General features: G+C 36.5%; 2 protein-coding genes across 9 annotated transcripts; both read left to right on the top strand.

Moving 5' to 3' along the window:
* Positions 1-649: 649 nt before the first annotated feature.
* On the top strand, positions 650-4,735 carry LOC140811935 (glucose-6-phosphate 1-dehydrogenase, chloroplastic-like). The gene is given in 11 exon segments (XM_073170064.1): positions 650-934; positions 937-1,024; positions 1,644-1,807; positions 1,927-2,021; positions 2,108-2,222; positions 2,626-2,831; positions 2,895-3,044; positions 3,130-3,250; positions 3,358-3,587; positions 3,675-3,875; positions 4,352-4,735. Coding segments are annotated over 11 exon segments (1,746 nt in total). The 5' UTR covers positions 650-808; the 3' UTR covers positions 4,602-4,735.
* Positions 4,736-12,387: 7,652 nt separating this feature from the next.
* Positions 12,388-23,828, top strand: LOC140811758 (transcriptional adapter ADA2b-like). 8 transcript variants are annotated; one of them, XM_073169823.1, is made up of 14 exons: positions 12,388-13,035; positions 13,112-13,782; positions 13,873-14,051; positions 14,929-14,994; positions 15,516-15,641; positions 15,733-15,808; positions 16,055-16,115; positions 16,200-16,261; positions 16,402-16,482; positions 18,841-19,060; positions 20,295-20,505; positions 20,872-21,168; positions 21,290-21,504; positions 23,690-23,828. In XM_073169823.1, exons 2-13 carry the CDS (start codon positions 13,674-13,676, stop codon positions 21,485-21,487), a joined length of 1,686 nt encoding a protein of 561 aa, XP_073025924.1. In that variant the 5' UTR covers positions 12,388-13,035; positions 13,112-13,673; the 3' UTR covers positions 21,488-21,504; positions 23,690-23,828. The 8 variants fall into 8 exon arrangements, with proteins under 8 accessions (XP_073025924.1, XP_073025925.1, XP_073025926.1 ...); XM_073169824.1 differs by lacking the exon at positions 23,690-23,828 and having other exon boundaries at positions 13,112-13,272; positions 13,724-13,782; positions 21,290-21,796; XM_073169825.1 differs by lacking the exon at positions 23,690-23,828 and having other exon boundaries at positions 13,179-13,272; positions 13,724-13,782; positions 21,290-21,796.
* The last annotated feature ends 274 nt before the right edge of the window (positions 23,829-24,102 follow it).

Below are 24,102 nucleotides of genomic sequence, written 5' to 3' on the forward strand. Positions count from 1 at the left end.
ATAGGTACATCTTTTAAAATTCTGAAATTTTCGAATCACCTAATAACCAAATTAGGCTTTTAAAATGCTACAACTAAATAAATTATTTAAAATGACCCTATCCTTAACCTAAAATAAAATACCACATTTTAAAATTGTCAAAATCGTCATCGGTCTCTTTTCCTCGATCCCGCATCGAATAATCGCCTGAAACATGAAACTCAAGACATAATTTAACGTGCATCACATAAACATTAAAATAATACAATTTAAATAAATCCTAACCACTAAAATCATTTTAAACTTAAATAAAAGATTTAACAATTAAATAAATACATGAGATTTACGTATATTGATTCTTGAGCTCTGGTTCGTATACGTGGGAGTTTGACAAATAAGGAGCTCGGCCACAATCTACGAAGGGGAGAGAGTTGGGAAAATTGTGACCGTACTTTTTCATCTATCAAACAATTTGTGTCATATGAACTATCCTGATATGATACAATATATTGAAAAATTAATCCCGAGTTCGATCGATCGATCGATCTTTGGCCCAAAGTCAAATTCTCTCTCCACTTCGAGATAATCAATTGCAAGGAAAATTCCTGGCCTCATATAAAGGATTGGAACTTGAAAGTAACAGCCAAGTAAAGTATTTTGACATACTAATATAGCAAAAATATCTTGATTCTCCAGTGTAAATCCCAATCTTTCATCTTCTCGTGTACGATAAATTTTCAAGAACGCGTCACCAAAGCGAAGAACGTTTTCTTTTGTTTTCTCTTCTTTTCGATTTTCTTTTCTTGGTTTTGATCCTCAAAACATTTGCATGGCTGCTAAGCTTTTGAATCCCTGTGCGCATTCATCTTCTACCACGTTTTCTTCCGTTGGAGACAATTTGTATTTCTTCAAGAATTTTCCAATATCTCAATTAACTAATTCTCCAAATGGGTTACCAAGAAATTCTCCAGACTTCAGCGAAGAAATCTTTCTCGACTCAGGTCCTCCAATGGCTACCCTCTTAATGCAGTCTCTTTGCAAGATGGTAAGATTTTTCCAGCTGTTACTAGTAATTATATTGTTTTTATGGTTTGATTTGTTCTTTTGTTTTGCTTCATTATTTCCTTTTACTATTTTATGATTTTTGTGTGCACGTATCTACATTTATTAAGTTCTGCCCAAAATGATTTCTTTGTTTATTTATTTATCTTTTTTGGGTTTTGTTTATACTGTAATGTATGGTATGAAGCAGATGTCAAGTAGATGGGACATGATTTTAGTTTCTAAGTATAGATGTAACCAAAAATAACTGGATTCTTGTATTTAGCTGTTTATGCATCTTGCTGTAAGTGAACAATAATTGCATATCACTCTGGTAACATGTAATCTTCTGAAGGTTGTACTCATTTTTTGGATAAACTGAGATTTTTTCATTGTTGTTTTCTCATCTCCCAATGTATGTTATCATTGGAACATATTTGGTTGGGTTTATATATAGAGCTCTAAGTTGCACGCTTTGACTTACTTGAAATTGTCTCGAACCCGTATCGAAAGCTTTTTATAATGGCGGGTGATGATTGGATTATCTATAGATTGTTAAGTAAATGATGTCCTTTTTAGCTATAAATTTGCTGCAGTAACATGCAAACTCAATGCGTATGCAGAAGGTTCGGCTGCAAATCCTCTGGCTGAAGAAACACGGCTTTCTGAAGTTGAAGGAGAGGATTCTACTCTTAGCATTATCGTCGTTGGTGCATCAGGGGATCTCGCCAAAAAGAAGATTTTTCCAGCTCTTTTTGCTCTTTATTACGAGGATTGGCTTCCTGAGGTTCTTTCTTCATTTCCTCCTATACTTCTTTCCTTGGTTTCGGAAGTGATTTGACACGATTTAGTTTTTTTCATAATAGGATTTAGATACACTGCTGAACTATCCCAATATTCGTGCAGAAATTTTCTGTTTTCGGTTATTCTCGGACTAAGATGAATGACGAGGAGCTAAGAAATATGATTAGTGCAACCTTAACTTGCAGAATTGACAGGAGGTATACATTGGACTAATCATATTACATAAAATAACCAACGTATACATCTTACTCTTGGGAGTCGTTCTTTGAATATTCATCTGCAGAGAAAACTGTGACGTGAAAATGGAGCAGTTTTTGAAGAGATGCTTTTACCATTCGGGTCAATACAATTCAGAGGATGATTTTTCAGGGTTGCATCACAAACTTAGCGCAAAAGAGGTACTGAATGAATCTCTGTATTATGGGTAGGATCATATGTGCAATGTTCCATTTGCGTTGTAAAGCGCTTAGTTCATTAAAACAGCTCAATATACATTGAATCTTATTACAAACCAAAGTTCCATGCTAACAGATTGGGATCTCTATGTGCCATGAGTTCCACGGAACTGATCCTGTAATGAGGGTGGCCTTATAATGCTTTTGGGAGTATAAGATTTGTATTTTAAGAAAATTTCATATAAAATTTTGAAAATTCATGCTGGTTTCCCAATGCCAATGCTTGTGATTTCCTGTTTTAAATAGCAAGAAATCCTGTGTGATCTGCTTGTTCATATGCTTTTTAATTGCTGATACTTCAAACATTTTATGCCGAAGACTATGATGCTGGGATGAATATTTTCAGGGTGGTGACCTATCAAACAGGTTATTCTATTTGTCCATACCTCCCAACATATTCGTGGATGTGGTGCGATGTGCTAGTACTAAGTCGTCTTCAACGTCTGGATGGACAAGGGTCATCGTCGAAAAGCCATTTGGTCGTGACTCAGAGTCGTCGAGGGATCTGATACGTTGTCTAAAGCAGTATTTGAATGAGGATCAAATATTCCGGTAAGCCCAAGTATCTTTGTTCAACTATGTGAGAAATTTATTTAATCGAGAACTTTGACCCAGAATTGATCATTATTTGGGCAAGGAGTTGGTTGAAAATCTATCGGTGCTGCGGTTTTCAAATCTTGTTTTTGAGCCTCTTTGGTCGAGAAACTACATCCGCAATGTTCAGTTTATATTTTCTGAAGATTTTGGAACTGAGGGACGAGGAGGGTGAGACTCATCGACAAACATCTAATATTTTGATTACGATTGTTTCTTCGCAATTTTTTATAAATCTCCACTGATTTGTTCCCAGGTACTTCGACCATTATGGAATAATCCGCGATATAATGCAAAATCATCTTCTGCAAATGTTAGCATTATTTGCAATGGAGACGCCTGTGAGCTTGGATGCTGAGGATATTAGAAATGAGAAGGTATTACAGTTTATTTTCATGTCTTTGAAACTAGCTCTGAATTTCTAAGAATTTTCAAGATATTTTTGTCTGAATGCTCATGTTACAACTGAAATGCAATTAAACAGGTCAAAGTTTTGCGTTCAATGAGGCCATTGCAGCTCGAAGATGTGATTATTGGTCAATACAAGGGACACAACAAGGGTAATAAATCGTACCCTGGGTATACAGATGATCATATGGTGCCAAAAGACAGCATCACTCCAACGTTCGCGGCTGCAGCACTTTTTATCAATAATGCTCGATGGGATGGTGTCCCGTTTTTAATGAAAGCGGGCAAAGCTCTCCACACTAAGCGGTAGTTAAATCTTGTACTTCGTATTTATGGAGTCACTTCTGTTGTATTTTGTTGTATGTTATACTGATTTTCTCTAACAAAAACCAGAGCGGAGATTAGAGTTCAGTTCAGACACGTTCCTGGTAACCTATATAAAGGAAATTTTGGGACGGATATGGATAAAGCCACGAATGAGTTAGTGCTTCGCGTACAGCCTGATGAAGCCGTATATTTGATAATCAACAGCAAGGTCCCTGGTCTTGGAATGAGACTAGACCGCAGTGATCTCAACCTGCTTTACAAAGCCAGGTACATAAAAAGTTTATGCTCTGACTTATTACATTTAGTGTTTTGATATTAATTGCAAAGCCTTTAAAGTCAATTGTTCCAAAAGTTCGAGCTAATGAGATATGATGAAACTTTAGTTTTATATTTTAAAACTCGCTTATGCATAAGATGTAGAACGGAGAATATTGGCTCGGAATTATAAGCATGCATGTGCATATTGGTGGGGATCTGGGATTTCGGACAAATACAGCCCATATGCTAGCAGTCCAGACCAATTTAATGAAATATAAAGAGGATTACACTTAAATGTTATGAGTTTGAAATCTCATGGATTTGATGCCATTTTAGAGCCTTATGTCCCAACATTTGGAAACATACATCACTTTAAATAGGTTAAATGAATAGTTGCTTTTCGTGTGGAATCTTGATTCTCCCGTTGCTAAACTGTTCTATCTATACTTCAACTCGACTGTTACTATTTGAATTCAATTCTAAAGGTACCCAAGGGAAATCCCAGATGCTTATGAGAGACTCCTGCTAGATGCCATAGCAGGAGAGCGAAGATTATTCATCAGAAGTGATGAGCTTGATGCTGCATGGGCTCTCTTCACTCCACTGCTAAAGGAATTGGAGCAACGGAAAATTTCACCAGAATTGTATCCATATGGAAGCAGAGGACCTGTCGGGGCGCACTATCTTGCCGCGAAGCACAATGTGCGATGGGGAGATCTTAGTGGTGAGGAGTGAATATGGAGTATTATTTTTGCAGTCCTACAGATGAGTTGGTTGGAGTCTTTTTGTTTAAACAGGAATTCAAGAATTTAGTGTATGCATTACAATATTCAGACCTTAAAAGTGAACATGCAATGGGTTTGATGTGGGCCTTAGCCCATCTCTAACCACAAAATATATAACTATTTGTAATAAAAAAAATAAAAAATTAAAAAGCAAATTTATAATAAACAGAAAACAAAAAAAAAAATATAAAAAATGAAAACCTCTTGGCCAAATTGGCACAGAGGAAGAGCGCAGCCTCCATTGGAAGATAATGGGTTGCAACACCATTTTGTGCAGTAATGCACCCAGTTGTTGTGTGGGCACTAAATTATGTTCGGACATTTCATTTAATTAAGTCCAAATTTTCCGAGTAAAGCTCTCGAATTCCGTTTATAAATGTCACTCAAAATATTGTTGGAGTCGCCAATTTTTCATTCAAGCTCAGTCTCATGGAATTTATCTGCTTCAACCATCGGGGATTCAATCAAATGGATTGATAAGGGCTAGTGTTGATATAAGTGACAATGATAAAGGACATAAACACTTTCTCAAATTCACAATTTCCTCCATTCTCATCACAAATAGAACTTGAAAATATAACTCTCAATTAAGAAACCGAGACGGGCAACGAATCTAATGGAGATCATGGAAAGAGAACAATGAATCATTTTAATTGCATAATTATTTGAGTATAGTAGGAATAATCACACAACTCAATTTTCGTTGCTAAATGTTAAATAACTGAAAATAATAATGGTTAAACACAGTCTTCAGTGGAACGATACTCGTACTCTTGTACACTATATTATTACTTGACATCGTGCACTTGCGATTAATTTTGAGCATACAAAATCATATTTTATTGGGGATTTTACTGTGCAAGTTTTGCTCGATCAATACCTGTCATGAGCATCGTCTCCGGGTTAGTCTCTGCAGCATGAAGAGCAAAAACTCTGCCTTCAGTAGGCAGATTCTTCTGAGGGCAATTATTCAATATTTGGTCAGTACTACCAATGTTTTCAAAACCGGACCGGACCGGCCGGTTGGACCGGTTCAACCGCGAACCGGTCTCCAGACCGGTCCGGACATAAATAAAAACCCGGAAAACAGGTTTAACCGGAAAAAAACCGGTTAAAACCCGGTTCAACCGGAAAAACCGGAAACCGGCCGGTCTTCAGGAACCGGCCGGGTCTGTGAAATTATAAAAAAAATTGCCCATAGATCGGCGACGGTTATTTCAAAATCCGTCGCTATATAGCGACGGTTAAGAATAACCGTCGCTATTTAGCGACGGATTGTTTCAAACCGTCGCTAAATAGCGACGGTTTTTGCAACTAGACACTTTTTTTTTATACTTGCATCTTTGAAAAATTTTGGTGCGCATACATAGAACACCCACAGTTGTTGTGTGGGCACTAAATTATGTTCGGACATTTCATTTTAATTTGTTTTGAAAAACATACATACAAGCCCCAACATGACGGCGAGAACACTTGGCACAGATTGGGTACTCCACTGTCCTCGGAATTGCCCGTCCCTGCTGCTGCTGCTGCCCTCTATTCCTGGGTGGACCGTGGAACTGTCTCTTATTCTGGTGTTGCTGCGGAGGAGGGCGGTGCGGTGCCTGAAATGGTCGTTTACCCTGGCGATCGCGCTCAATATCATTTTGGTCTTGCTCTGCCGCTAGAGCTCTGGAAACAGCAACATCATAGGTAGTAGGGCCAGCCACCCTAACATCACGGCGCAAGATCGGCCGCAGACCATCCATATAATGCCTCAATTTGGCACCAATGTCATTTGCAATCAGGGGTACAAAGTGACAACCCCTCTCAAACTTACGGATAAACTCCGTAACAGTCATGTCTCCCTGCCTCAGGGTCATAAACTCCCTGGTCAACCTGGAACGCACCTCGTCAGTAAAATATTTGGAGTAGAATACCTCTGTGAAGCGCTCCCAGCTCAAAGTAGCCAAATCCAAAGCTACAGATGCTCCTTGCCACCACAGACGAGCGTCTCCTCCAAATAGATAAGTCGCACAACGAACCCTATCTCCATCTTCAAGCCCCATGAACTCGATAATAACCTCAAGGGATTTAATCCAGCCCTCCGCAACCAAAGGATCTGCCGTCCCTGAGAACTCTTTCGACCTCATCTTCATGAACCGCTCACAGACAGCTTCAGGCCCCGTCTGTCTGGCTACCACAGCTGTTGTTCTCCGCAAACTGTGCGAAGAACTGAATCATCCTAGCTAACATCTGGGCGTTCGTGTCTGGTGGATGGGGTGGAGGTCCCTGCCTCTCTTGCCTCTGATCCTCACCGTTCCTCATGACAGTGCTCACTACCACCTCTCGGGCGTCCAACCTGGCGTCTAGGAGGCATATTGTTTCATATATAGCCCATATGTAACTAACATGCATAATCCCATAATTTATCTTAAATTTAAATAAATACTGCATAATCATAATCTTGACATAAAATATTTCATGAAAACATGCTGTTAAAATATTCATGCTTTAACGAAATGCGTATACGTAAAACATACAGACCGAAGACGTGACTTCATGAGCTTCTTGAGATCAGTAGTAGTACAACCCTTTACAAGAACATGGGCTCTGATACCAATTGTAAAGGCCCCTATTTCGTATTCATAATTTTGCGGAATTATTAAAAACTTTCTAAATAAATAATTATCTTGTCTCATTTATAAAATAAACATGTAAATAATTTTAACTTTAAATTAACAAGGGAAGCAAATATTGTTTTCAACCAACAATGTAAAAATAATCCAACATAAACATCAACTTAAAAATAATCCAACGTATTAAAACTGAGTTTGAATAATAAAAGGTGCATAAACTAAATCATGGGGTCCTCGGGTTTACTACTGCTGTCCCAAGATCGCTCACTGGTCCACGCCCTCCGTCTCGACCTCATCAGTACCTACAACAATCAAGTCTAGTGAGTCTAAAGACTCAACATGTATATATCGTGAATAACAAGTAAATATATATAATAAAATCACATGCAACGTAAAAATAAAGTATCGTAAAACGTACGGAGAAAATCGTATCATGAATAATTATAACTACGTGCATATCTGAAAATCGTACGTAAAAGCTTTGCTCAATAGAGCTCTGTCATAACATATCATGATTTATCTGTTAGAGATAATGTTTCTAAGCAAGTGGCCCATAACATAACATATGCGCTTGATCAGACTAAACCACAGTATACTGGGCAGTAGAGATCACCACAGCCCTTGGACTGGATATCCGTACCCACACATAATCGTAAACCGATCGTAAGTCACCGGGTGGAGAGGTCCTCGGTTGTTCCTACCGACTTCCAAACCCATAAGCATAAGGTGGTCACAAGACATATAGCATATATCTCAAAAATAAATATTTTATATTTTATGCACGTAATATAATTATACCCTTATTTTACCGAATGAGTTGGATCGCTCTCAGGCTTGCTGCGACTTAATTCTAATATGTGACACATGCAAATAATATTATTTTGAATTAAACTTGACAATAGAACCACAAACGAGACGATTAGGACCAAAAACCTAATTTTTCAACCATGGCTTCATACCAACCCGAACCAACATTAAACCGACGTTTAACCATGATTAAAATACCCCCAAACATACTGAAAAACATGCATAACCGTAAATTCTCGTATGACCTCTAAACTCGACCAAATCACGAATGTCCAAAAACATTACCTTCCTAACTCATTGAGGTACTATCCAGTCCAAGGCTATGGGCTAAAAGCCAACCAAGAACTCAAACAATCACCAAAACCGTGACCCATTGTTGCTGTCAAAAGCAGAAAATACAGGCAGCGGCAGCTTGCTTGTTTGTGGAGCAAACTTTGAAAATAATGGCCATGGGCTTGAACCACCGCCCAAGGACTCTTATCAACATCCTAAGTCATGGCTTGGACCATGGCTAAGGGCTAAAAGCCAATCACAAACGAAGCCATTACCTAAGACACTCACAGCTCCCACCCGAGAGCACCCTTTGGGGTGTAGTGTGATGTAATGAAATATTTGGTTGTCTAGTGTCGTTCCAGTGGCCATTTAATCGACCGTGGCTCGATCTAGACATGATGTAGTGTTGTATTAACCATGGCTATAGGCTAGGAGCCAACCATAATCCAATCCACACCCCAAAACCGAAACACACTCACGCAGGAAATAGAAAAACCGAAATATGTTCTTGTGTTGTTGCTTAAAAGTTTTGAGGGAACCATGAACCAAAACTTGAAAGGACACCTTGATCACGTCTTAGACATGTTAAGGGAGAGTTCTAACCATGGCTACAGTCCCTAGGACAGCCAGGATTCGAACAGCCCCTAAACAACTCAATGACAGAAAATCGTGACCCAATCTGTGGCTTGTGGAAAAACATTTGCTGTCATGCTTTCGTTTGAAATGTTTGGACCCAAATCAGTGAAATAATAACTCCCTAAAACACTCTAAAACATTCCTAGAAGCAGCCATGAAGGCCTGGAATCGAGCAACTTCCTGTAACAATATAAAGATGTAAAACCGTGAAGCACAAAGCAAAAGAGCCGAGAAGGCTGTACAGAATTTATTTGAATGTTGCTGTCAAAATTTCGAGTTTCTGCTTGAATTATGAATATATCATGCTTTAAAAATATTTATAGGACTTGATTGAAGAGAAAAGGAACAATATATACATGCCTGGAATTTGTTTTGAAGAAAAACAAATCAAAACGACAATACGACGCGACAGAACGAAGTTAGATTTCTTTCTTTGTTTCTGCTGCTGAATTCACGATCTTAAGCTTCTGGTTTCCTGCTAATTTCGAAGATAAGGGGTATAGGAAATGTAGGTGATGAAGCTGAATGTTCAAGGGGTGTTAAAGGTGCCATTATATGCCTTTAGTTTGGGAGTTACAAGTCAAGAGAAGTGAGATGGTTTGAAATGGCTTCTCAATTCCTTTGCTGCCGTTGATTTACTCTTATTTTTGCTGCATGTTCTCGTTGGTTTACTAGGTAATTAGTTGAAGGAAATTATGTGAATTATAATATTTTAATTTACTAATAACTATTGAATTAAAGGTGGGGCAGTTTATTCAGTTTAAAGGCCATTGAGGTGGCTTAAATGAGGAGTTATCACACCTTCAAAATGGCTTGACCGAAACTTATTACTACTTTTTGGCATTGTATAATATTGTTTTAGTCTGATATTTTAAATGCTTAAGGTTTAGTACCCCCCATTATATTTTCTAGTGAATTAACAATTCCATTTAGGATAAAATCTTGCATAACATACATGACCTCAAATTTAAATGTTTAAATGCTATGTTTAAATTTCTTGAATATATTTTACCTTTATTAATTCACACCATTTGTTTACATATTTTATTTAAGCTTTAATTAAATATTAACCTAAAGAATTCATTTAGTAACTTAGCTCTAATTAATTTAATAAATCCTAAAATATTCTTTTTCTTTAAATTAAATTATTCCTTGACTTAAATTAAATTTAGGAATATTTTTCTTATTATTAATCTTATCTTTAATCTCCAAACTCCGGTCCGGCCTCGCGTATTTATCGCGAAAAGATAAAACTAAACATCTACTTTTAAAATAAATAATCATGACTAAAATTATTAAAATGAATTAAACACTGCATATATTTGTAAAATTTCATATTTATTTTAAATAATGGCAATTATGCACGGCTTATATGTAATCTGACTTTCGGGTTCTACAGTCATGTTTTCAAATATTTTAGGTATATTTTAATCATGGCTAAATGATGGTTCAATGTCGGTTGGGTTGGTACGAAGCCATGGTTGAATATTAAGTTTGTTGGGCGTAATAGTCTCGTTTTTAGTTCGATCTGGAAGTGTTGGTCAAGTTAAGTTATTTACATGTTCCTCATGTTAGAATTAGGTCGTAGCGAGCCTTGGAACTGATCCAACCCATTTGGTAAAGACATGATTATAATTATATTACGTGCATAAAATATAAAATTTTTATTTTGAGATATATGCGATATGTCTTGTGGCCACCTGACGCTTATGGGATTCAGCTTATGGGATTATTACTTCAGCCGGTGACTTTACGATCGGTTCATGTTCATGTATGAGTACAGATATCCAGTCCAAGGGCTGTGATGATCTCTACCGCCCAGTATACTGTGGTTTATTCTGATCAGACGATTCATGTTATGTTATGGTCCACTCACGTAGAACATTATCTCAACATAAAATTATGATATGCTATTTTATGACAGGGCTCTATCGAGCAAACATTTTGCGTACGATTTTTCAGATATGCATGTATTTATAATTATTCATGACACGATTTTCACGTTACGCTTTACGATACAATATTTTTACGTTACGCCAAATTTTATGATATATTTACTTGTTATTCATGGTTTATGCATGTTGAGTCTTTAGACTCACTAGACTTGATTGTTGTAGGTACTGATGAGGTCGAGACCGAGGGCGGGGACCAGTGAGCTAGCTTGGGTTGGCAGTAGTAGGAACCCGATGAACTCATTTTCAGCACTTACTATTTTTATTCAAACTCAGTTTTCACGTTTATGAATTATTTTTAAGTTGTGGTTTTGAAAACATTATTTACTTCCCCTGCTATTTAAAACATTAAATCTTTTATCAGTTTATTTATGAATGAGGCATGTATTTATTTTTTTAAAAAATTTAAATTATTCCGCAAATTTTCAAATACGAAATACGGGTCTCTACATAAAGACTAGCCATATTTAACTTCTCCACATATATCCCAGTGTCATTCTGCCCTCGGAGAGTGATCTTGGCCTCCAAATCACTCAAAAGAATCTCAAACTTACCAAATAAGTGTCTGGAGCCAAAGACACCTCCATCTGGTAGATTTGCAGGTTCTATAGCGCAATAGAGACTGGTTGTTAAACAATACTCAACGAAAAAATTCTAACCGACCTCTTTAACAAGACCATCCACAACTCATCACTACCATTATAAATTATCTGATTACTCATTACATACCAGATAATTTGACTAGGAACGTTAAAATCTCTGTGATACCTAACAAAATTACCAAAATGAGACTGCTCAAAAAACATTGCTCTCTCCTCATTGTTCAGGTAGTGATCAATCTTTTCGCCCATCTCTTTATATCTCGATTCAAGTGTCAATTTGCAGCGGAAAATTGCATCTCTGCCTAGGTTTTTTTGGCAAGTAGACCTATTAAAAATACAAATAAATGCATTAATAAAATCACAGTGTTGGGTCGACCCAATGTTTTTTGGTCGACCCAGCTTGTGTCGATCCAGGCATGGGTCGACCCTTTATTCTTCAAGCGAGTTTATCGACGAACAAAAACAGAAACAATAAATCGAAATAAAAGTTAACATTACCAGATTTTTGTCAGTTATTTCTCCGATAGAGTTTGCTTAGATTGGAAGGGATCTGCGTCGAGAATTGCTGAGAAGGGAAAGATGATTGGCATTGAGAATCGTCGCCGGAAAGGAAATGGAAGGGGGTCGACGAAAGAGAAACCTAATTTGGAGTCGACCGATGAAATGAGAATGGATGAATTTAATGTTAAGGATTTAAGTAAGTGTATATATCTAATAAAATTTAATGGTGTATTTACACTTAAGCAGAACTTCAACAGAAAAACATTTATGTAAATTGATTTATGAATTTTTTTAAAATAAGTCGACTCTCTTTTCCCTGAATTTCCCATGCTATAGCCACCTCCCCCTCGTGACGTTGCTCTCACTCTTTCAAGGAAAACATTGGATAATCACAAAATAAACGGAAGCCGTTGGAAATAAAACCAATGTGTTGAAGATCTACATCTTCAAGGTGTTGAAGCAGGTGCACCGTGGCAGCCAAATCAAACCATCGAAGGAGTTCGAAGAGTATCTGAATTCCGCCATGGCTGAGTTCCACCAGTTCGAGGAGGAGATTGACAGCCACTGCAAATCAGAATACAACAGTCTGATCAACGTAGCCGAGTGTGCGAGGAAATTGGGGAAAAATATGGAAAAGACCGCCGATTTCGCTGCTACCAAGAATATCGAAGGTGCGGTTGGTTTTGCAGCCAATTGGTGCTTCCTTGTGAGTTGGCAAAGCATGTTGTTTACGCGCGGTCTAACCCACCACGTTTGTGATTCAGGGTGGTGTCCGAAACATATTTAAACGTGGTGTGGCGGATAATTGGTCTATATTTCCTACATGGGGCGGGAATCGGGTCTGACCAAACCACCTCCCTAGCTATTTTACAATTTCTTCGTTCCATTGTTAAAAAAATGCCCCGATCAAATTTTCTCGTTCGAACATTTCAGACTTTATCAACTCACCCCCAGAATTGTAATCTTTGAAGTTGAATGCTGAAATATATCAAAAGGTTAGGTCCTCGATTGCAAATATAAGAAGTGCACTTCAAGTCTTCAACTGATATTTTTGGCGCTCTATTCCAACAGACTATAAAAGCACACGCAAATAGCCATTCAGTGATGTTTTGTGCATTTTCGCCTCTCATTTCTCCAGATATGGAAACCCTAAGATCGTAGTTCTTTGGATAAATCGCAGCTCGCTCCAGTTGAATGGGTCGTTCACGCGCCGCCAAGGATACGAGCCAGAGGTTCGACCAGTGTTTTGTTATTTTCGGCTTTAATTTGTTTTATCAGGCTTGTATTTGATGAGATGAATTTGTACGGGATGATTGATTCATTAATGGAGGAAAGAGTATTGTCTGAGATGAACGAAAGATATTCAACTTAAACTTGAAACGGACTGAGAAATGCTAACTTGTTGATTGAAGTTGTGGTTATTTTCTCTTGTTTCGATTTTTCTGAGTTAGTTCAGCATTGGAATGGCCATGTACGAAATGATTGATTCATTGAAGGAGGCTATAGTAGCATCAATATACAGTACAGATGAACGAGCAAAGATCTCCGGCTTATTCTTGGAACTGACTGAGAAATGTTAATGTGTTGATTGATGTTGTATATGTTCTTATTTTGTGGTTTAAAATGAAATTTGATGCCTGAGCGTACATACACTTATATGTTTTGTTTCTGTTGCGATTCCAGGCAACCAAAGAAAAGAAGGATTTCTGATATTCTGGAGAACATTGACACTGGGACTTTTAGTATGAACATAACATGACGATCAATTAAAATCACAGTGGCTGAAAAAAATTGATATTATATTGTCATAATTATTTTTCATATGAAAAAAGTTCCAGGAATAGATGATGTAAAGAAGACGTTCTGCAATTGTAGCTATTGCTATAAAGACATTTCGGGGATGATTCGCATCAAGTGTGCAGTGTGTTCTGATTTTTACCTCTGTGTTGAATGCTTCTCAGTTGGAGCAGAGGTCCAACCTCACAAGAATAATCATCCATATAGAATCATGGTTAGTCGCCTTACTGATTTCTCATTTCTTAATTATTTTGTATAGCCATGATGGACAGTGAGACATTGGTACTTGTTGCTGTGAAATGTCCCAAACTGGTAATAAAATGCTTGGAAATGGTTATATATGTTGGGGCCTAGGTAAAAGAACCGACGGAAATACAAAACAATCTCATCATAGGTACCGATCCCTAGTAAAAAAGAAACAATCCTATCTAATTTATTACGAGTATGAATATATCTTAGAGGAATTTCGGTGAAACTAGTAATTTGATTCCTATCATAAAAGCTCCAGTTGGCTAAAGCTTTTGCAACGGATTTAACTTTCATATAAATATGAGAGAAAATGAGCGTATAAGGGTAATTAATTTACTAATCTTGATAACTATATGTAATAGTTCCATTTAGCAGAAGTAGCTTTCAGGAATACAACGGGACACAAATAAGAGAGTTGGCTTCTACCTAACTTGGAATAAATCAAAGTTAGCACAAAGTTGAATTTAATCCTAAAATATATTTTAGTAGATGTAGAATATTTATTTATAAAAATGTATTCATATGCTAATAAAACCCTTCAAGTTTGTGTATGTGCTTTACTTTCTGGCCATTCAAGAGCAGTAATTGTTGAAATTTTCATTTGACTTGTTTTTATTGTTCTCTCCCTTTCCCAGGGACGTTTATATGCGTTAAACTACTTGTCTTTCACATTCAACTGAAGCTATTTGGTTTTAATGGTGCCCACATTCAGATTTTAGACATTTTATTGTTTTTGTGTTTGCTTTTGTTGTATCCACAATTTTGTTTCTTTCTCTTTCCTTGTTATCTTGCTCTTGTAAGATATTCTTAGTGCCATCAGATTAATCACTTTGTCTCATCAGGATACCCTGGCTTTCCCCTTTTTCTGTTCTGAGTGGAATGTTATTGAGGAAATTATACTTCTGGAGGTATTTTGCATCTTTTTAATACCTAATTCTTATTTTGGTTATTGTAAATTTAAATGAGGTTTTGAATTGGACGAAGAGGACGTAGACAGAAAATAGACGGAACTCATGATATACGTGGTTTGGCCGATAGTGCCGACGACCATGGGTAAATTTCCCAAGGACCCAAACTCTTACTTTTTCCCTTAATTGAAAGTTTAATCATCATTCCTTTGTATAACTGAGACAATATTTAGGGATAAATCTGGTAGAGGAAATCACTCCAACTAAATCCCTATAAATAAGATCATATAAAATTTTGCTCTCAGCTTAATCAGATCAATTCTGATTCCAACTCACCATTATATATCAAATAGTAATAATGTTTTCAGTGATGAAGTCCTAGTATGGTGGTTGTACTTCTCAGTATGTTCTTATACAATCACTCAGTTTATGGTTCCTTGAATAATTATTATGGATCAGTATGCTATTGAGGAGGGCAGGTTTGTTTCCCTGTATTAGTAAGGACATGCTTAATCTTGCAGGGTCTTGAAATTTATGGACCAAGTAATTGGAGTAAAGTCGCAGAACATGTAGGAACAAAAAGCAAATCACAATGTGTTGATCATTATAACACGATGTATATGAACTCCCCATGCTTCCCTCTTCCGGTATGCTATATTTTCTCTACTCATTTGTACTTCAAAAAGGTCAATTCAATACAATATAACCTTAACAATAGATTTATGCTGAATTCCCTAGGACATGTCTTATGTCCTGGGAAACAATAAAGAGGAGCTCCAAGCTATGGTCCGAGAAGTCAGTGAAATCAATGAAGGTCAGCCCATTCTCTTGAATCTTTTGCTAACTGAAACTTTATAAACTTGTTAGAGGAGAACTACAAACTCATAAAATATCCTGCCTGTGTGTCCGTTTGTCAACATGGTCATCTGTTAAAGAGAGACACTGCTTATTTATTTCTTCTTAGTTAACAGACGTGACTCTGTCCTTCAGGTTATGTACTTCATTTTATGTTTTTACAAAATTCCTTCCATATTTAAGCTATTCGATGTGACTTTCTCAGCGCCTTCTACTTCTGGAGAAGTTGATGGTAAAGACGTGCCCCACTTTTCAGCATGCATCAAGTATATTTGGAAAATTTTTGTTCATTTTCTTATAGGATCTCTTTGACCTTAACAATCTGATTTCTGTTGGTTTTTTGTCATCAGGTCAGAAAATCAACGAAAAGAAGGTGCAGTAGGACTTTCTTCCTCAAGCAACACCCCTTCTGGTACAACCATTAGTTCATATGGGGCGCTCCAGCTCTCCATCCTGAAACAGAAAGTCACACCACAGATACGGAATGTACATATTTTGTATTTCGAATCATGACTATTGCGATTTCCACCCTTTGGCATTCTTTGCTCTCAGAGGCTGGACATAGTGGAGGTTTTAGCTGCGGTAATATGCCATCAGAATCTGGCAAAAGTGCATCGGCCATTAAAGTAGAAGGTGAATAGCTTCTTTGTTGCAAAAGGCTTATTACTCGATTAATTTGCTCAGCCAATGTCTGCTTTGACTGAGTTACATCCTATTCATCTTCTAGTGCTACTGTTCTTGATGAACTGGTCATCTTTTTGCATGGTGCTTATCAGTATGTCACATAGTGAACTCTAACTTCGTGTGTTTTCTGTTGGGTGATCTGGTATTATATATAATTTGTTATATGCTTGTGGAACAACAAGTGCAGTTACCAAAATAAAGAAAACAAATAAATAGTTATTAAACTGATTTTTGGTTTGATATATTTTAATTATTAAGAAGGATATGCCTTGAATATCTTCCATGAGCATATAGTTGTATATGGCTGCCATCACTCTGCTACGGTTGGATCCAAACCATTTTGCGATTCTTTGTTTGAATCTACTCTAAGACAAAGTAATCTGATTTTTTTTGGTTCTGTATTTCAATCTATTTGGTAGTTTATAATGTATGACGTACTAAAGTATGTTGTCTCGAAACAATCTGACATCAATGAATTTTATTTGCCAAACATTTTAAGAATCCTCTGCTACAAATTGATCATCTTCAATTTGTTGTTTGTTGATCTCTGTAATCACTTGATCATCACCATTATCACCCAAAATTCCAAGGGATGGTGCTGCTACTTTCTGTTACTCATTAATTGGGACTTGGACTCGTGTAGGTTTACATTATGTAGTTATATTATTTACCCCTTACAAAACACTTTGCCAAGTTTGACTAAAGATTCCAAATTGGGTAGGCTGGGTCAGCCTGTTATGGTCTCAAATTTGGATCATGTTACGGAATGATCAATATATTTTGGATAGGGTTTCGAGGCTCGTTTTGAGAGAACCTTGCGATCTCACATTTACTATTCAATTCTAGGATTCTGGATATTCTTATTCCTGGCAACAATAGCCATTTAAATACAAAGAAGACAATCAATTTCCCTAGCAAGAAATCTGTCGTAATTCCCTTATCCATGGCTAGAATGCATGCAATTTTAAAAAAGGAAACTAAATAAAATCCTTCTAATTAATTCCTTATATCTGAATCTTCCACCACTTCATCCTTGATTTCAGCAGTTTGCCCTTAATTCTTACCCATTACATCTGCCTCCCCTTGGAAATTGTGTTTGTCCTCATGTACGAAAAAGAGAGATTCCAGGATCTTTAAATTATTGCTGCTCTCTTGCTATTCTGAAAAATTCTCCACCACCTCAAGAACAATTGTTGAAGGATTATCTCAAGGATTAAGCGCAAGTGGCGGTAATTCTTAAATTATTCCCACTTTAACTTTGGACGATCTCGTTCCTGTTTGAGGAACCACAGTTCGCCATCACACTCAAAGTGGAAAGAGGCCACTCTTTCCTTGTCTTTTCTCCGGTCTGTGTTGGTGTCGAAAATACTTTTCACAAAGATATCTCATCAAGTCTAATTGGCTATTGTACCGGGGAAAATCTAGCTTCAAATTTTGAGGTACTTTTGATAAGTCATTCTTGCCGTCTCGCTGTCCTCCAAAATGCTGGTCGGTGGTACCCCGTTGATTGCTGCTGTCTTTGCCCCGATCTTCTTCCAATCGCATGGTTGCCAGAGATTTTGATATCTCTTCCAATTGATCAAGAAGAGCTTGCTGCCTTCTTTCATTGGCTGCCATGTCCTCTTGATACAGCTTTACAAAAGCTTCAAATTGTTGTTGTAGTGCTTGGAATCCCCCCATGACGACGGGCTCTGGCTCTAGCTCTGGCTCTGATGTCAACTTGTTATGGTCCCAGGTTTGGATCATCTTATGAAATGATCAATGTATTTTGGATAGGGTTTCGAGGCTCGTTTTGAGAGAACCTCGTGATCTCACATTTACTATTCGATTTTAGGATTCTATAATATTCTTAATCCTTACAACAATAGCCATTTAAATACAAAGATGACAATCAATTTCCCTAGAAAGAAATCTGCAGTAATTACTTTATCCACGGATAGAATGCATGCAATATTAAAAAAGGAAACTAAATAAAATCCTTCTAATTAATTCCTTATTTCTGAATCTTCCACTACTTCATACTTGATTTCAGCAGTTTGTCCTTAATTCTTACCCATTACACAGCCATATTGTGAGAATGTTGCCATCTAGATCTGTGGATTTCCTTTAGTGATTAGGTTGTGAGGTAATTGGAGTACGTGCTCTGCAGGAGGTGCAATCATTTAATTTCCGCTTTATATTACTTGTAGACCAACTGTTTAAATTTATTTCCCAGCTGCCATCATTTCATGAATCATGATATGAAAATAAAGATGTCTCAACGAGTCCATTTATTATGCTTAAACAGCTCATATGTTTTATCTCCAGATTTTCAAGACGAACTCATTGGAGAGCAAAAACCAAAAATATCAGGTGGCAAGGGTGTTTTTGTGAAAGAATTGTGTGGTTATAATTCCAAGAGGGAAGATTTCGAGATTGAATATGATAATGATGCTGAGACAATACTGGCTGATATGGAATTTAAGGATAGTGATACAGACACTGAGCACTTTTTGAAACGACAAATGTTGCATGCATACAATAGAAGGTAAATTTTAGTTTCTTGTTAGTTTCTCTATATTTCTTGAGTTGCCTCATTTTCTTGTTCTTGATATATTTTTTCCCCTCTTTATGCACGCCATCCAGTTGATGATTCCTGGCTCACGAGACATGAAAAAATGTCACCGATTTTTCTTCTACTTTGCTTTCGTAGAGTTTTTGCACTGAATTGGAACTGTAGCAGGTGTTTCAGGCCTTCAGTATCTTTACATGTGACACTTGTGATGGTTGAAGTATATGTCAAATTGAATGCCTCTTAGTTGTAAATTTATCATGTCTATTTTTTTCATTGTGTCTATTTTTTAATTAGAAAGAAAATAACTGTAATATATGCTTGAAGATGTCTTTAAGTTTTCTTTCATCGGTGTATCCTGCCTCCATGATTGCTTTAATTGTTCTTCGCATGCCGTTGTTTCATGGTCTACAAGGCATCTTGGTTCATTACGTTATAAGAGGCTTGAAACCACCATTAAAACTAGGGTATATTCGTTGCGTGCACCAGGTAAAATCACTTTGTCATATAATTTATCTAAACTAGAAATTTAAAGAGGCTTTAGTGGACACGCCATCTCTAAACTTCACATATTACAGCTTACCAACATAATATAAGGAATGGTTAGAAACCAGGGTAAAATTTTTATTAAATGCTGCAATCGATGAAGACACGCAGTGATAGAAAATTTAGTTGCATTTTGTGGAACTGCACTCCATTGCCAAGGACTACTCAAGCACCAAGACCTATTGTTCTGGGCAGATGAAACTGCTTCCTGATATGTGCATTTTGGAAAAACTGGGTAAAGCAAGTTTTGGTTTGGTTGGAGAAAATCTTTTGCTTTGTATCAGGAACCCACTCACTCATCATTTTACGCATGTTCGTTGTGTATTTGTTGATTTTTATAATATATGGCCAAAGAAATGTGTTACATGGTTGCGGAATCTAGTGTTTCACTTTTGAGTACTCTGCTGGTACTTTATGAGATTCTCGTATTTAAATGCCCTATTTTACTCAGGATTTCACATTCAAGAGCTTCTGTTTCTTTAAAACATCTCTAGTTTCCTTTTACAATATCATTCTTGCAATCATTGGACCTTCGGATTGTAAATGGTCGTTGATACACGCACATTCATTTCAGTGGTAAACGTGCTGTAATCTTAACCAGGTTAAACCTTTTTGGCAAATGTTTCATTTGATTGTTCCTTATTCAAGTGTATCAATGTGGCAGACTTGATGAAAGAAAACAAAGGAAAGACTTCGTATTGGATAGAAATTTATTGATTTCCAATCCTTTTGAAAAGGACCTTACGTTGGATGAAAGAGAATTGTCTGGCCACCTCAAGGTGTTTACGAGATTTCATTCTAAAGAAAAACATGACGAATTGCTGAGGAGTGTTATTGAGGAACGTCGGATTTTGAAGAGAATAGAAGACCTTCAGGTATGATGCATATGATTATGCTATTTTCTTAATACAAAAATGCAACGTCATGATAACAGAAAGAGGCGTGATCATAAAAAGTAAAGTTGGGGCACTGAGTAGAAAGCACTGTGGGTAGATTGCTTCCTCTTCAGCTTGGAAACCACATTAAATAGTGCGTGTTCTGTTTTCATTTTCTCTGTAGAGCATAATTATTTGAGCTGAATATAGGATTTTATGAAACTTTCAGAATACGATGTTGAAAACTACTTTACTAGAGATAGATACATTATAAATTGATTTGTTACCACCTCAAGAGCACAGTTTCTACAAAAACTAGTGTCAACGTTTGCTTCTAAATTACTGCTGAAAGTTCTGCCGGTGCAGGAAGCTCGGGTTGCTGGTTGTGTCACGTCTTCTGAGGCAGAAAGATATATTGAAGAGAAGAGGAAAAAAGAAATGGAGGAAAAAACCAGCCAGGGTGGTCCCGACGCCAATTTTCATTTAAAAGATAACCGGCATAAAGGCGAAAAACGTACCATCCCCGGGCTAGGTATCAAGAGCCACACTATATCAGATTCTGGTGAGAAAAGCTCATCAACACCTGCAGGACTGATTGGGCTTGGTGTCTCAGAGAAATGGAATATCACTGGATTTCCTGGAGCTGATGAACTTTCAGAAGATGTAAAAGTCCTTCCTCGTAGCCTTAATTTCAACTGTCAGTCATGTTTACCATTTAAATTTCCCAACTGTCTCCTTTCGAAAACTATCTGAATTTTAGTGAATTTTTGAGCCATATGTGCAGGAAAAACAATTATGTGGGGATATCAGAATCCTGCCAATACATTACCTCAACATGGTGCAAACCATGACAACGGAGATATCAAATGGAAATGTTGCTAAGAGTTCTGATGCACACACCCTTTTTAAAGTTGACCCTGAGAAGATTGATAAGGTGTTTCATATGCTTATAAGAAAGGGGATTGTTCTCGAACATGAATGATATCCAGTTATCCTGAGGTAACTTCTTAACTTCTGCCCAAGTTTTACTTAGCGGTACCATGTCGCCTTGTTCGAAATCAATTCAAAAATTGGTTGGTGGTGTCTTGATAAACTTTAGAAAAGTACCGTACATAATGAACTTCTGCAGAAAATCAAACTACTGAACAGATTTTGACCTCCATTGTCACTAGTATAGTTTTACAAGATATCTAACTTTTCGTTACATTGAGATGGGCGATTCGACTCAATGAACGATCCCTTGATACATTGTGGGTGCACTTGATGTGATATGCCAAATTATAGAATATATTGCGATTATTGAAATGATATGTACCAGAAAAATAGTGATTTAATAATAGTATCATTTAGGTGCATCAGTTAATATGATGGAGTGATAAATTGATTTTATACCCCTCCAAGATGATTGAGGGATGATTGATAGTTTGATTTTGAACGACAAAAAATTTAGAAAAATAGTCATCGAAGTATTTGTTGAAATTATACGATTTGCCCTTCTACCAAAACAGTCTCACTACTCAATTTTCTTTTCCTCATTATTTGATCTATATACACTTATTGTGATATTAAGCAAATACAATTGATTTTACGAAAATATATTTATCAACTACAAAGTCTTTGCTGGTAACATGCAAATTTTTTTCTTGTGACAACTACAATTTCATACAAAGAGTTGTACAATCTTCATGTCAAACTGTAGAACCCGTTAAATCAGACTACGTATTAGCCATGCATAATTTCTAGTATTTAAATTAAAAATGATTTCTTTATTATTTAAAGTATTTTTAAAGTTGTTAATCATGATTATTTATTTTAATTCGCATAAGTTTAGTTTTATCTTTTTAGTTAAATAAGCGAGGCCGGATTGGAGTTGGAGTATTGAGACAAAATTTAATATTAAGAAAACATTCCTAGAATTTATTTAAGATAAATAATAAGTCATTTTTTAAAATAAAAGAATGTTCAAGGATTTATTTAATTAACTTGAGATAAGTAGCAAATAAGTTTTTTTATGTCCAATAATTTAATTTAAAAGTCTAAATTAAAATATGTGACCAATTGAGATAAGTTAATCTAGGCTTATTTCAATTAAAGAATTTAAACTTAACATGTTAGTAATTTAACTTAAAGAATTAGCCATGCATGCAAGATAATTACCATCCTAAACTAATTTATTTATTCACTAAAATACTTAATGGGTAGATTAAACTTTAAAGATTTAAAATACAATATTTAACAATATTTTTCTCCCATTTTATCAAGATTTCGGCCACTACACATTTGGGTTTAAAAATATTTGACAACTCTCCATTTGGATATCTTTCCTTACCATTTTCTTGATAGATAATTCTCCAAATTTTATTCACCACTAATTAATATTTAAGCAATATTTCGTCCCCATTTATCATGAAAATATCGGCCACCTTGGAAGATTTGTTATGGAATTTACAACTCACTATTATTTGATTTCCTTTCCTTATCCCTTTCTTGATAAATAATTCATTCAATTTTTAAATCCTCATTAATTAGTAATTAAGCAATTCCCTACCCTCATTTTATTGGAAAATTCGGCCATCCCTATTCTAGATTCAAAAATATTTGACAATTCCCTTGATTCATTTCTTTAATCTTCACTTGGTAGATATTTCCCTCATCATTTAATCTTCAATAATTAATCAATTAAGCAATTTTCTACCTTGTATTTGATAGACTAAAATCGGCCACCCCTTCACTTAAATCCAATCAAATCAAATCTTTTCCCTTATCTCTCAACTCAAGGATAGAAAAGTTTCTACCTTGCCATTCTATCTCCCAAATATTTTGCAACTTCCCCATTTCATTCCTAACCTTCTCTCCTCTCCAAAATTTCGAAAATTCTGAAAATTTCAGAAAGAAAAATCGTGAGTCTCCTAGAAGAAAACAAGAGATAAAAACAAGAGAAGCAACTCCGTATCTTCCGCGCCGTATCGTCGTAATTGATTTGTTTTCGTTTCAAACAAATCCAAGGCATGTTTCTATCATTCTTTTCTCTTCAATCAAGTCCTATTATTATTTTAAAACATCATATGTGCATGAATCATGAAGCAAAACCGAAATCATGACAAGAAATTTTCGAAAAACATTGTGCAGAATTTTTCGGCTCTTCCATTGTGCCTCACGGTTTTGGCTAGTTTTGGTGTTTTAGGGTTTGGCTCGATTCCAGGCAACCAAGGCTGCATCTAAGCATGTACTAGGGTGAGTTTGGATCAGGTTGGTCCATTTGTTCAAGTCCCCAACACGCTGGAGAAAGAGATTGGACAGCAACTCTCCATAGTTGCAAGTTGAGTCTCAAAAATTCAGGGTTTTGATTGTTCAGGGAGGTTCGAATCTTGGTTGGCTTTAGGGCCTGTAACCACGGTTAGGACACTTCCTTGACATGTCTAGGACGTGACCAAGATGCCCTTCCATGGCTTGGTTCACGTTCCCATCGGTTTTAAAACAAACAACACACAACAGCCCCTTCGAATCTTTTCTTTTTCATGCATGTGTAATTTCGGGTTTGAGGATTCGTGTGGATCTTGGTTGGCTTTTTAGTCCTTAGCCATGGTTCACACAATA

The sequence above is a fragment of the Primulina eburnea genome, chromosome 14 (assembly GCF_022965805.1).
Source record: "Primulina eburnea isolate SZY01 chromosome 14, ASM2296580v1, whole genome shotgun sequence".
Lineage (NCBI taxonomy): Eukaryota > Viridiplantae > Streptophyta > Magnoliopsida > Lamiales > Gesneriaceae > Primulina > Primulina eburnea.

What these genes read in the sequence shown, in the direction of transcription:
- LOC140811758 (XM_073169823.1), top strand. Translation starts at nt 13,674, where the DNA reads ATGCCTGAGCGTACATACACTTATATGTTTTGTTTCTGTTGCGATTCC. An exon ending in AGGAAATTATACTTCTGGAG is followed by an intron (nt 14,995 to 15,515) that starts GTATTTTGCATC and finishes TTAATCTTGCAG; the next exon opens with GGTCTTGAAATTTATGGACC. An exon ending in AGAGAATAGAAGACCTTCAG is followed by an intron (nt 20,506 to 20,871) that starts GTATGATGCATA and finishes CTGCCGGTGCAG; the next exon opens with GAAGCTCGGGTTGCTGGTTG.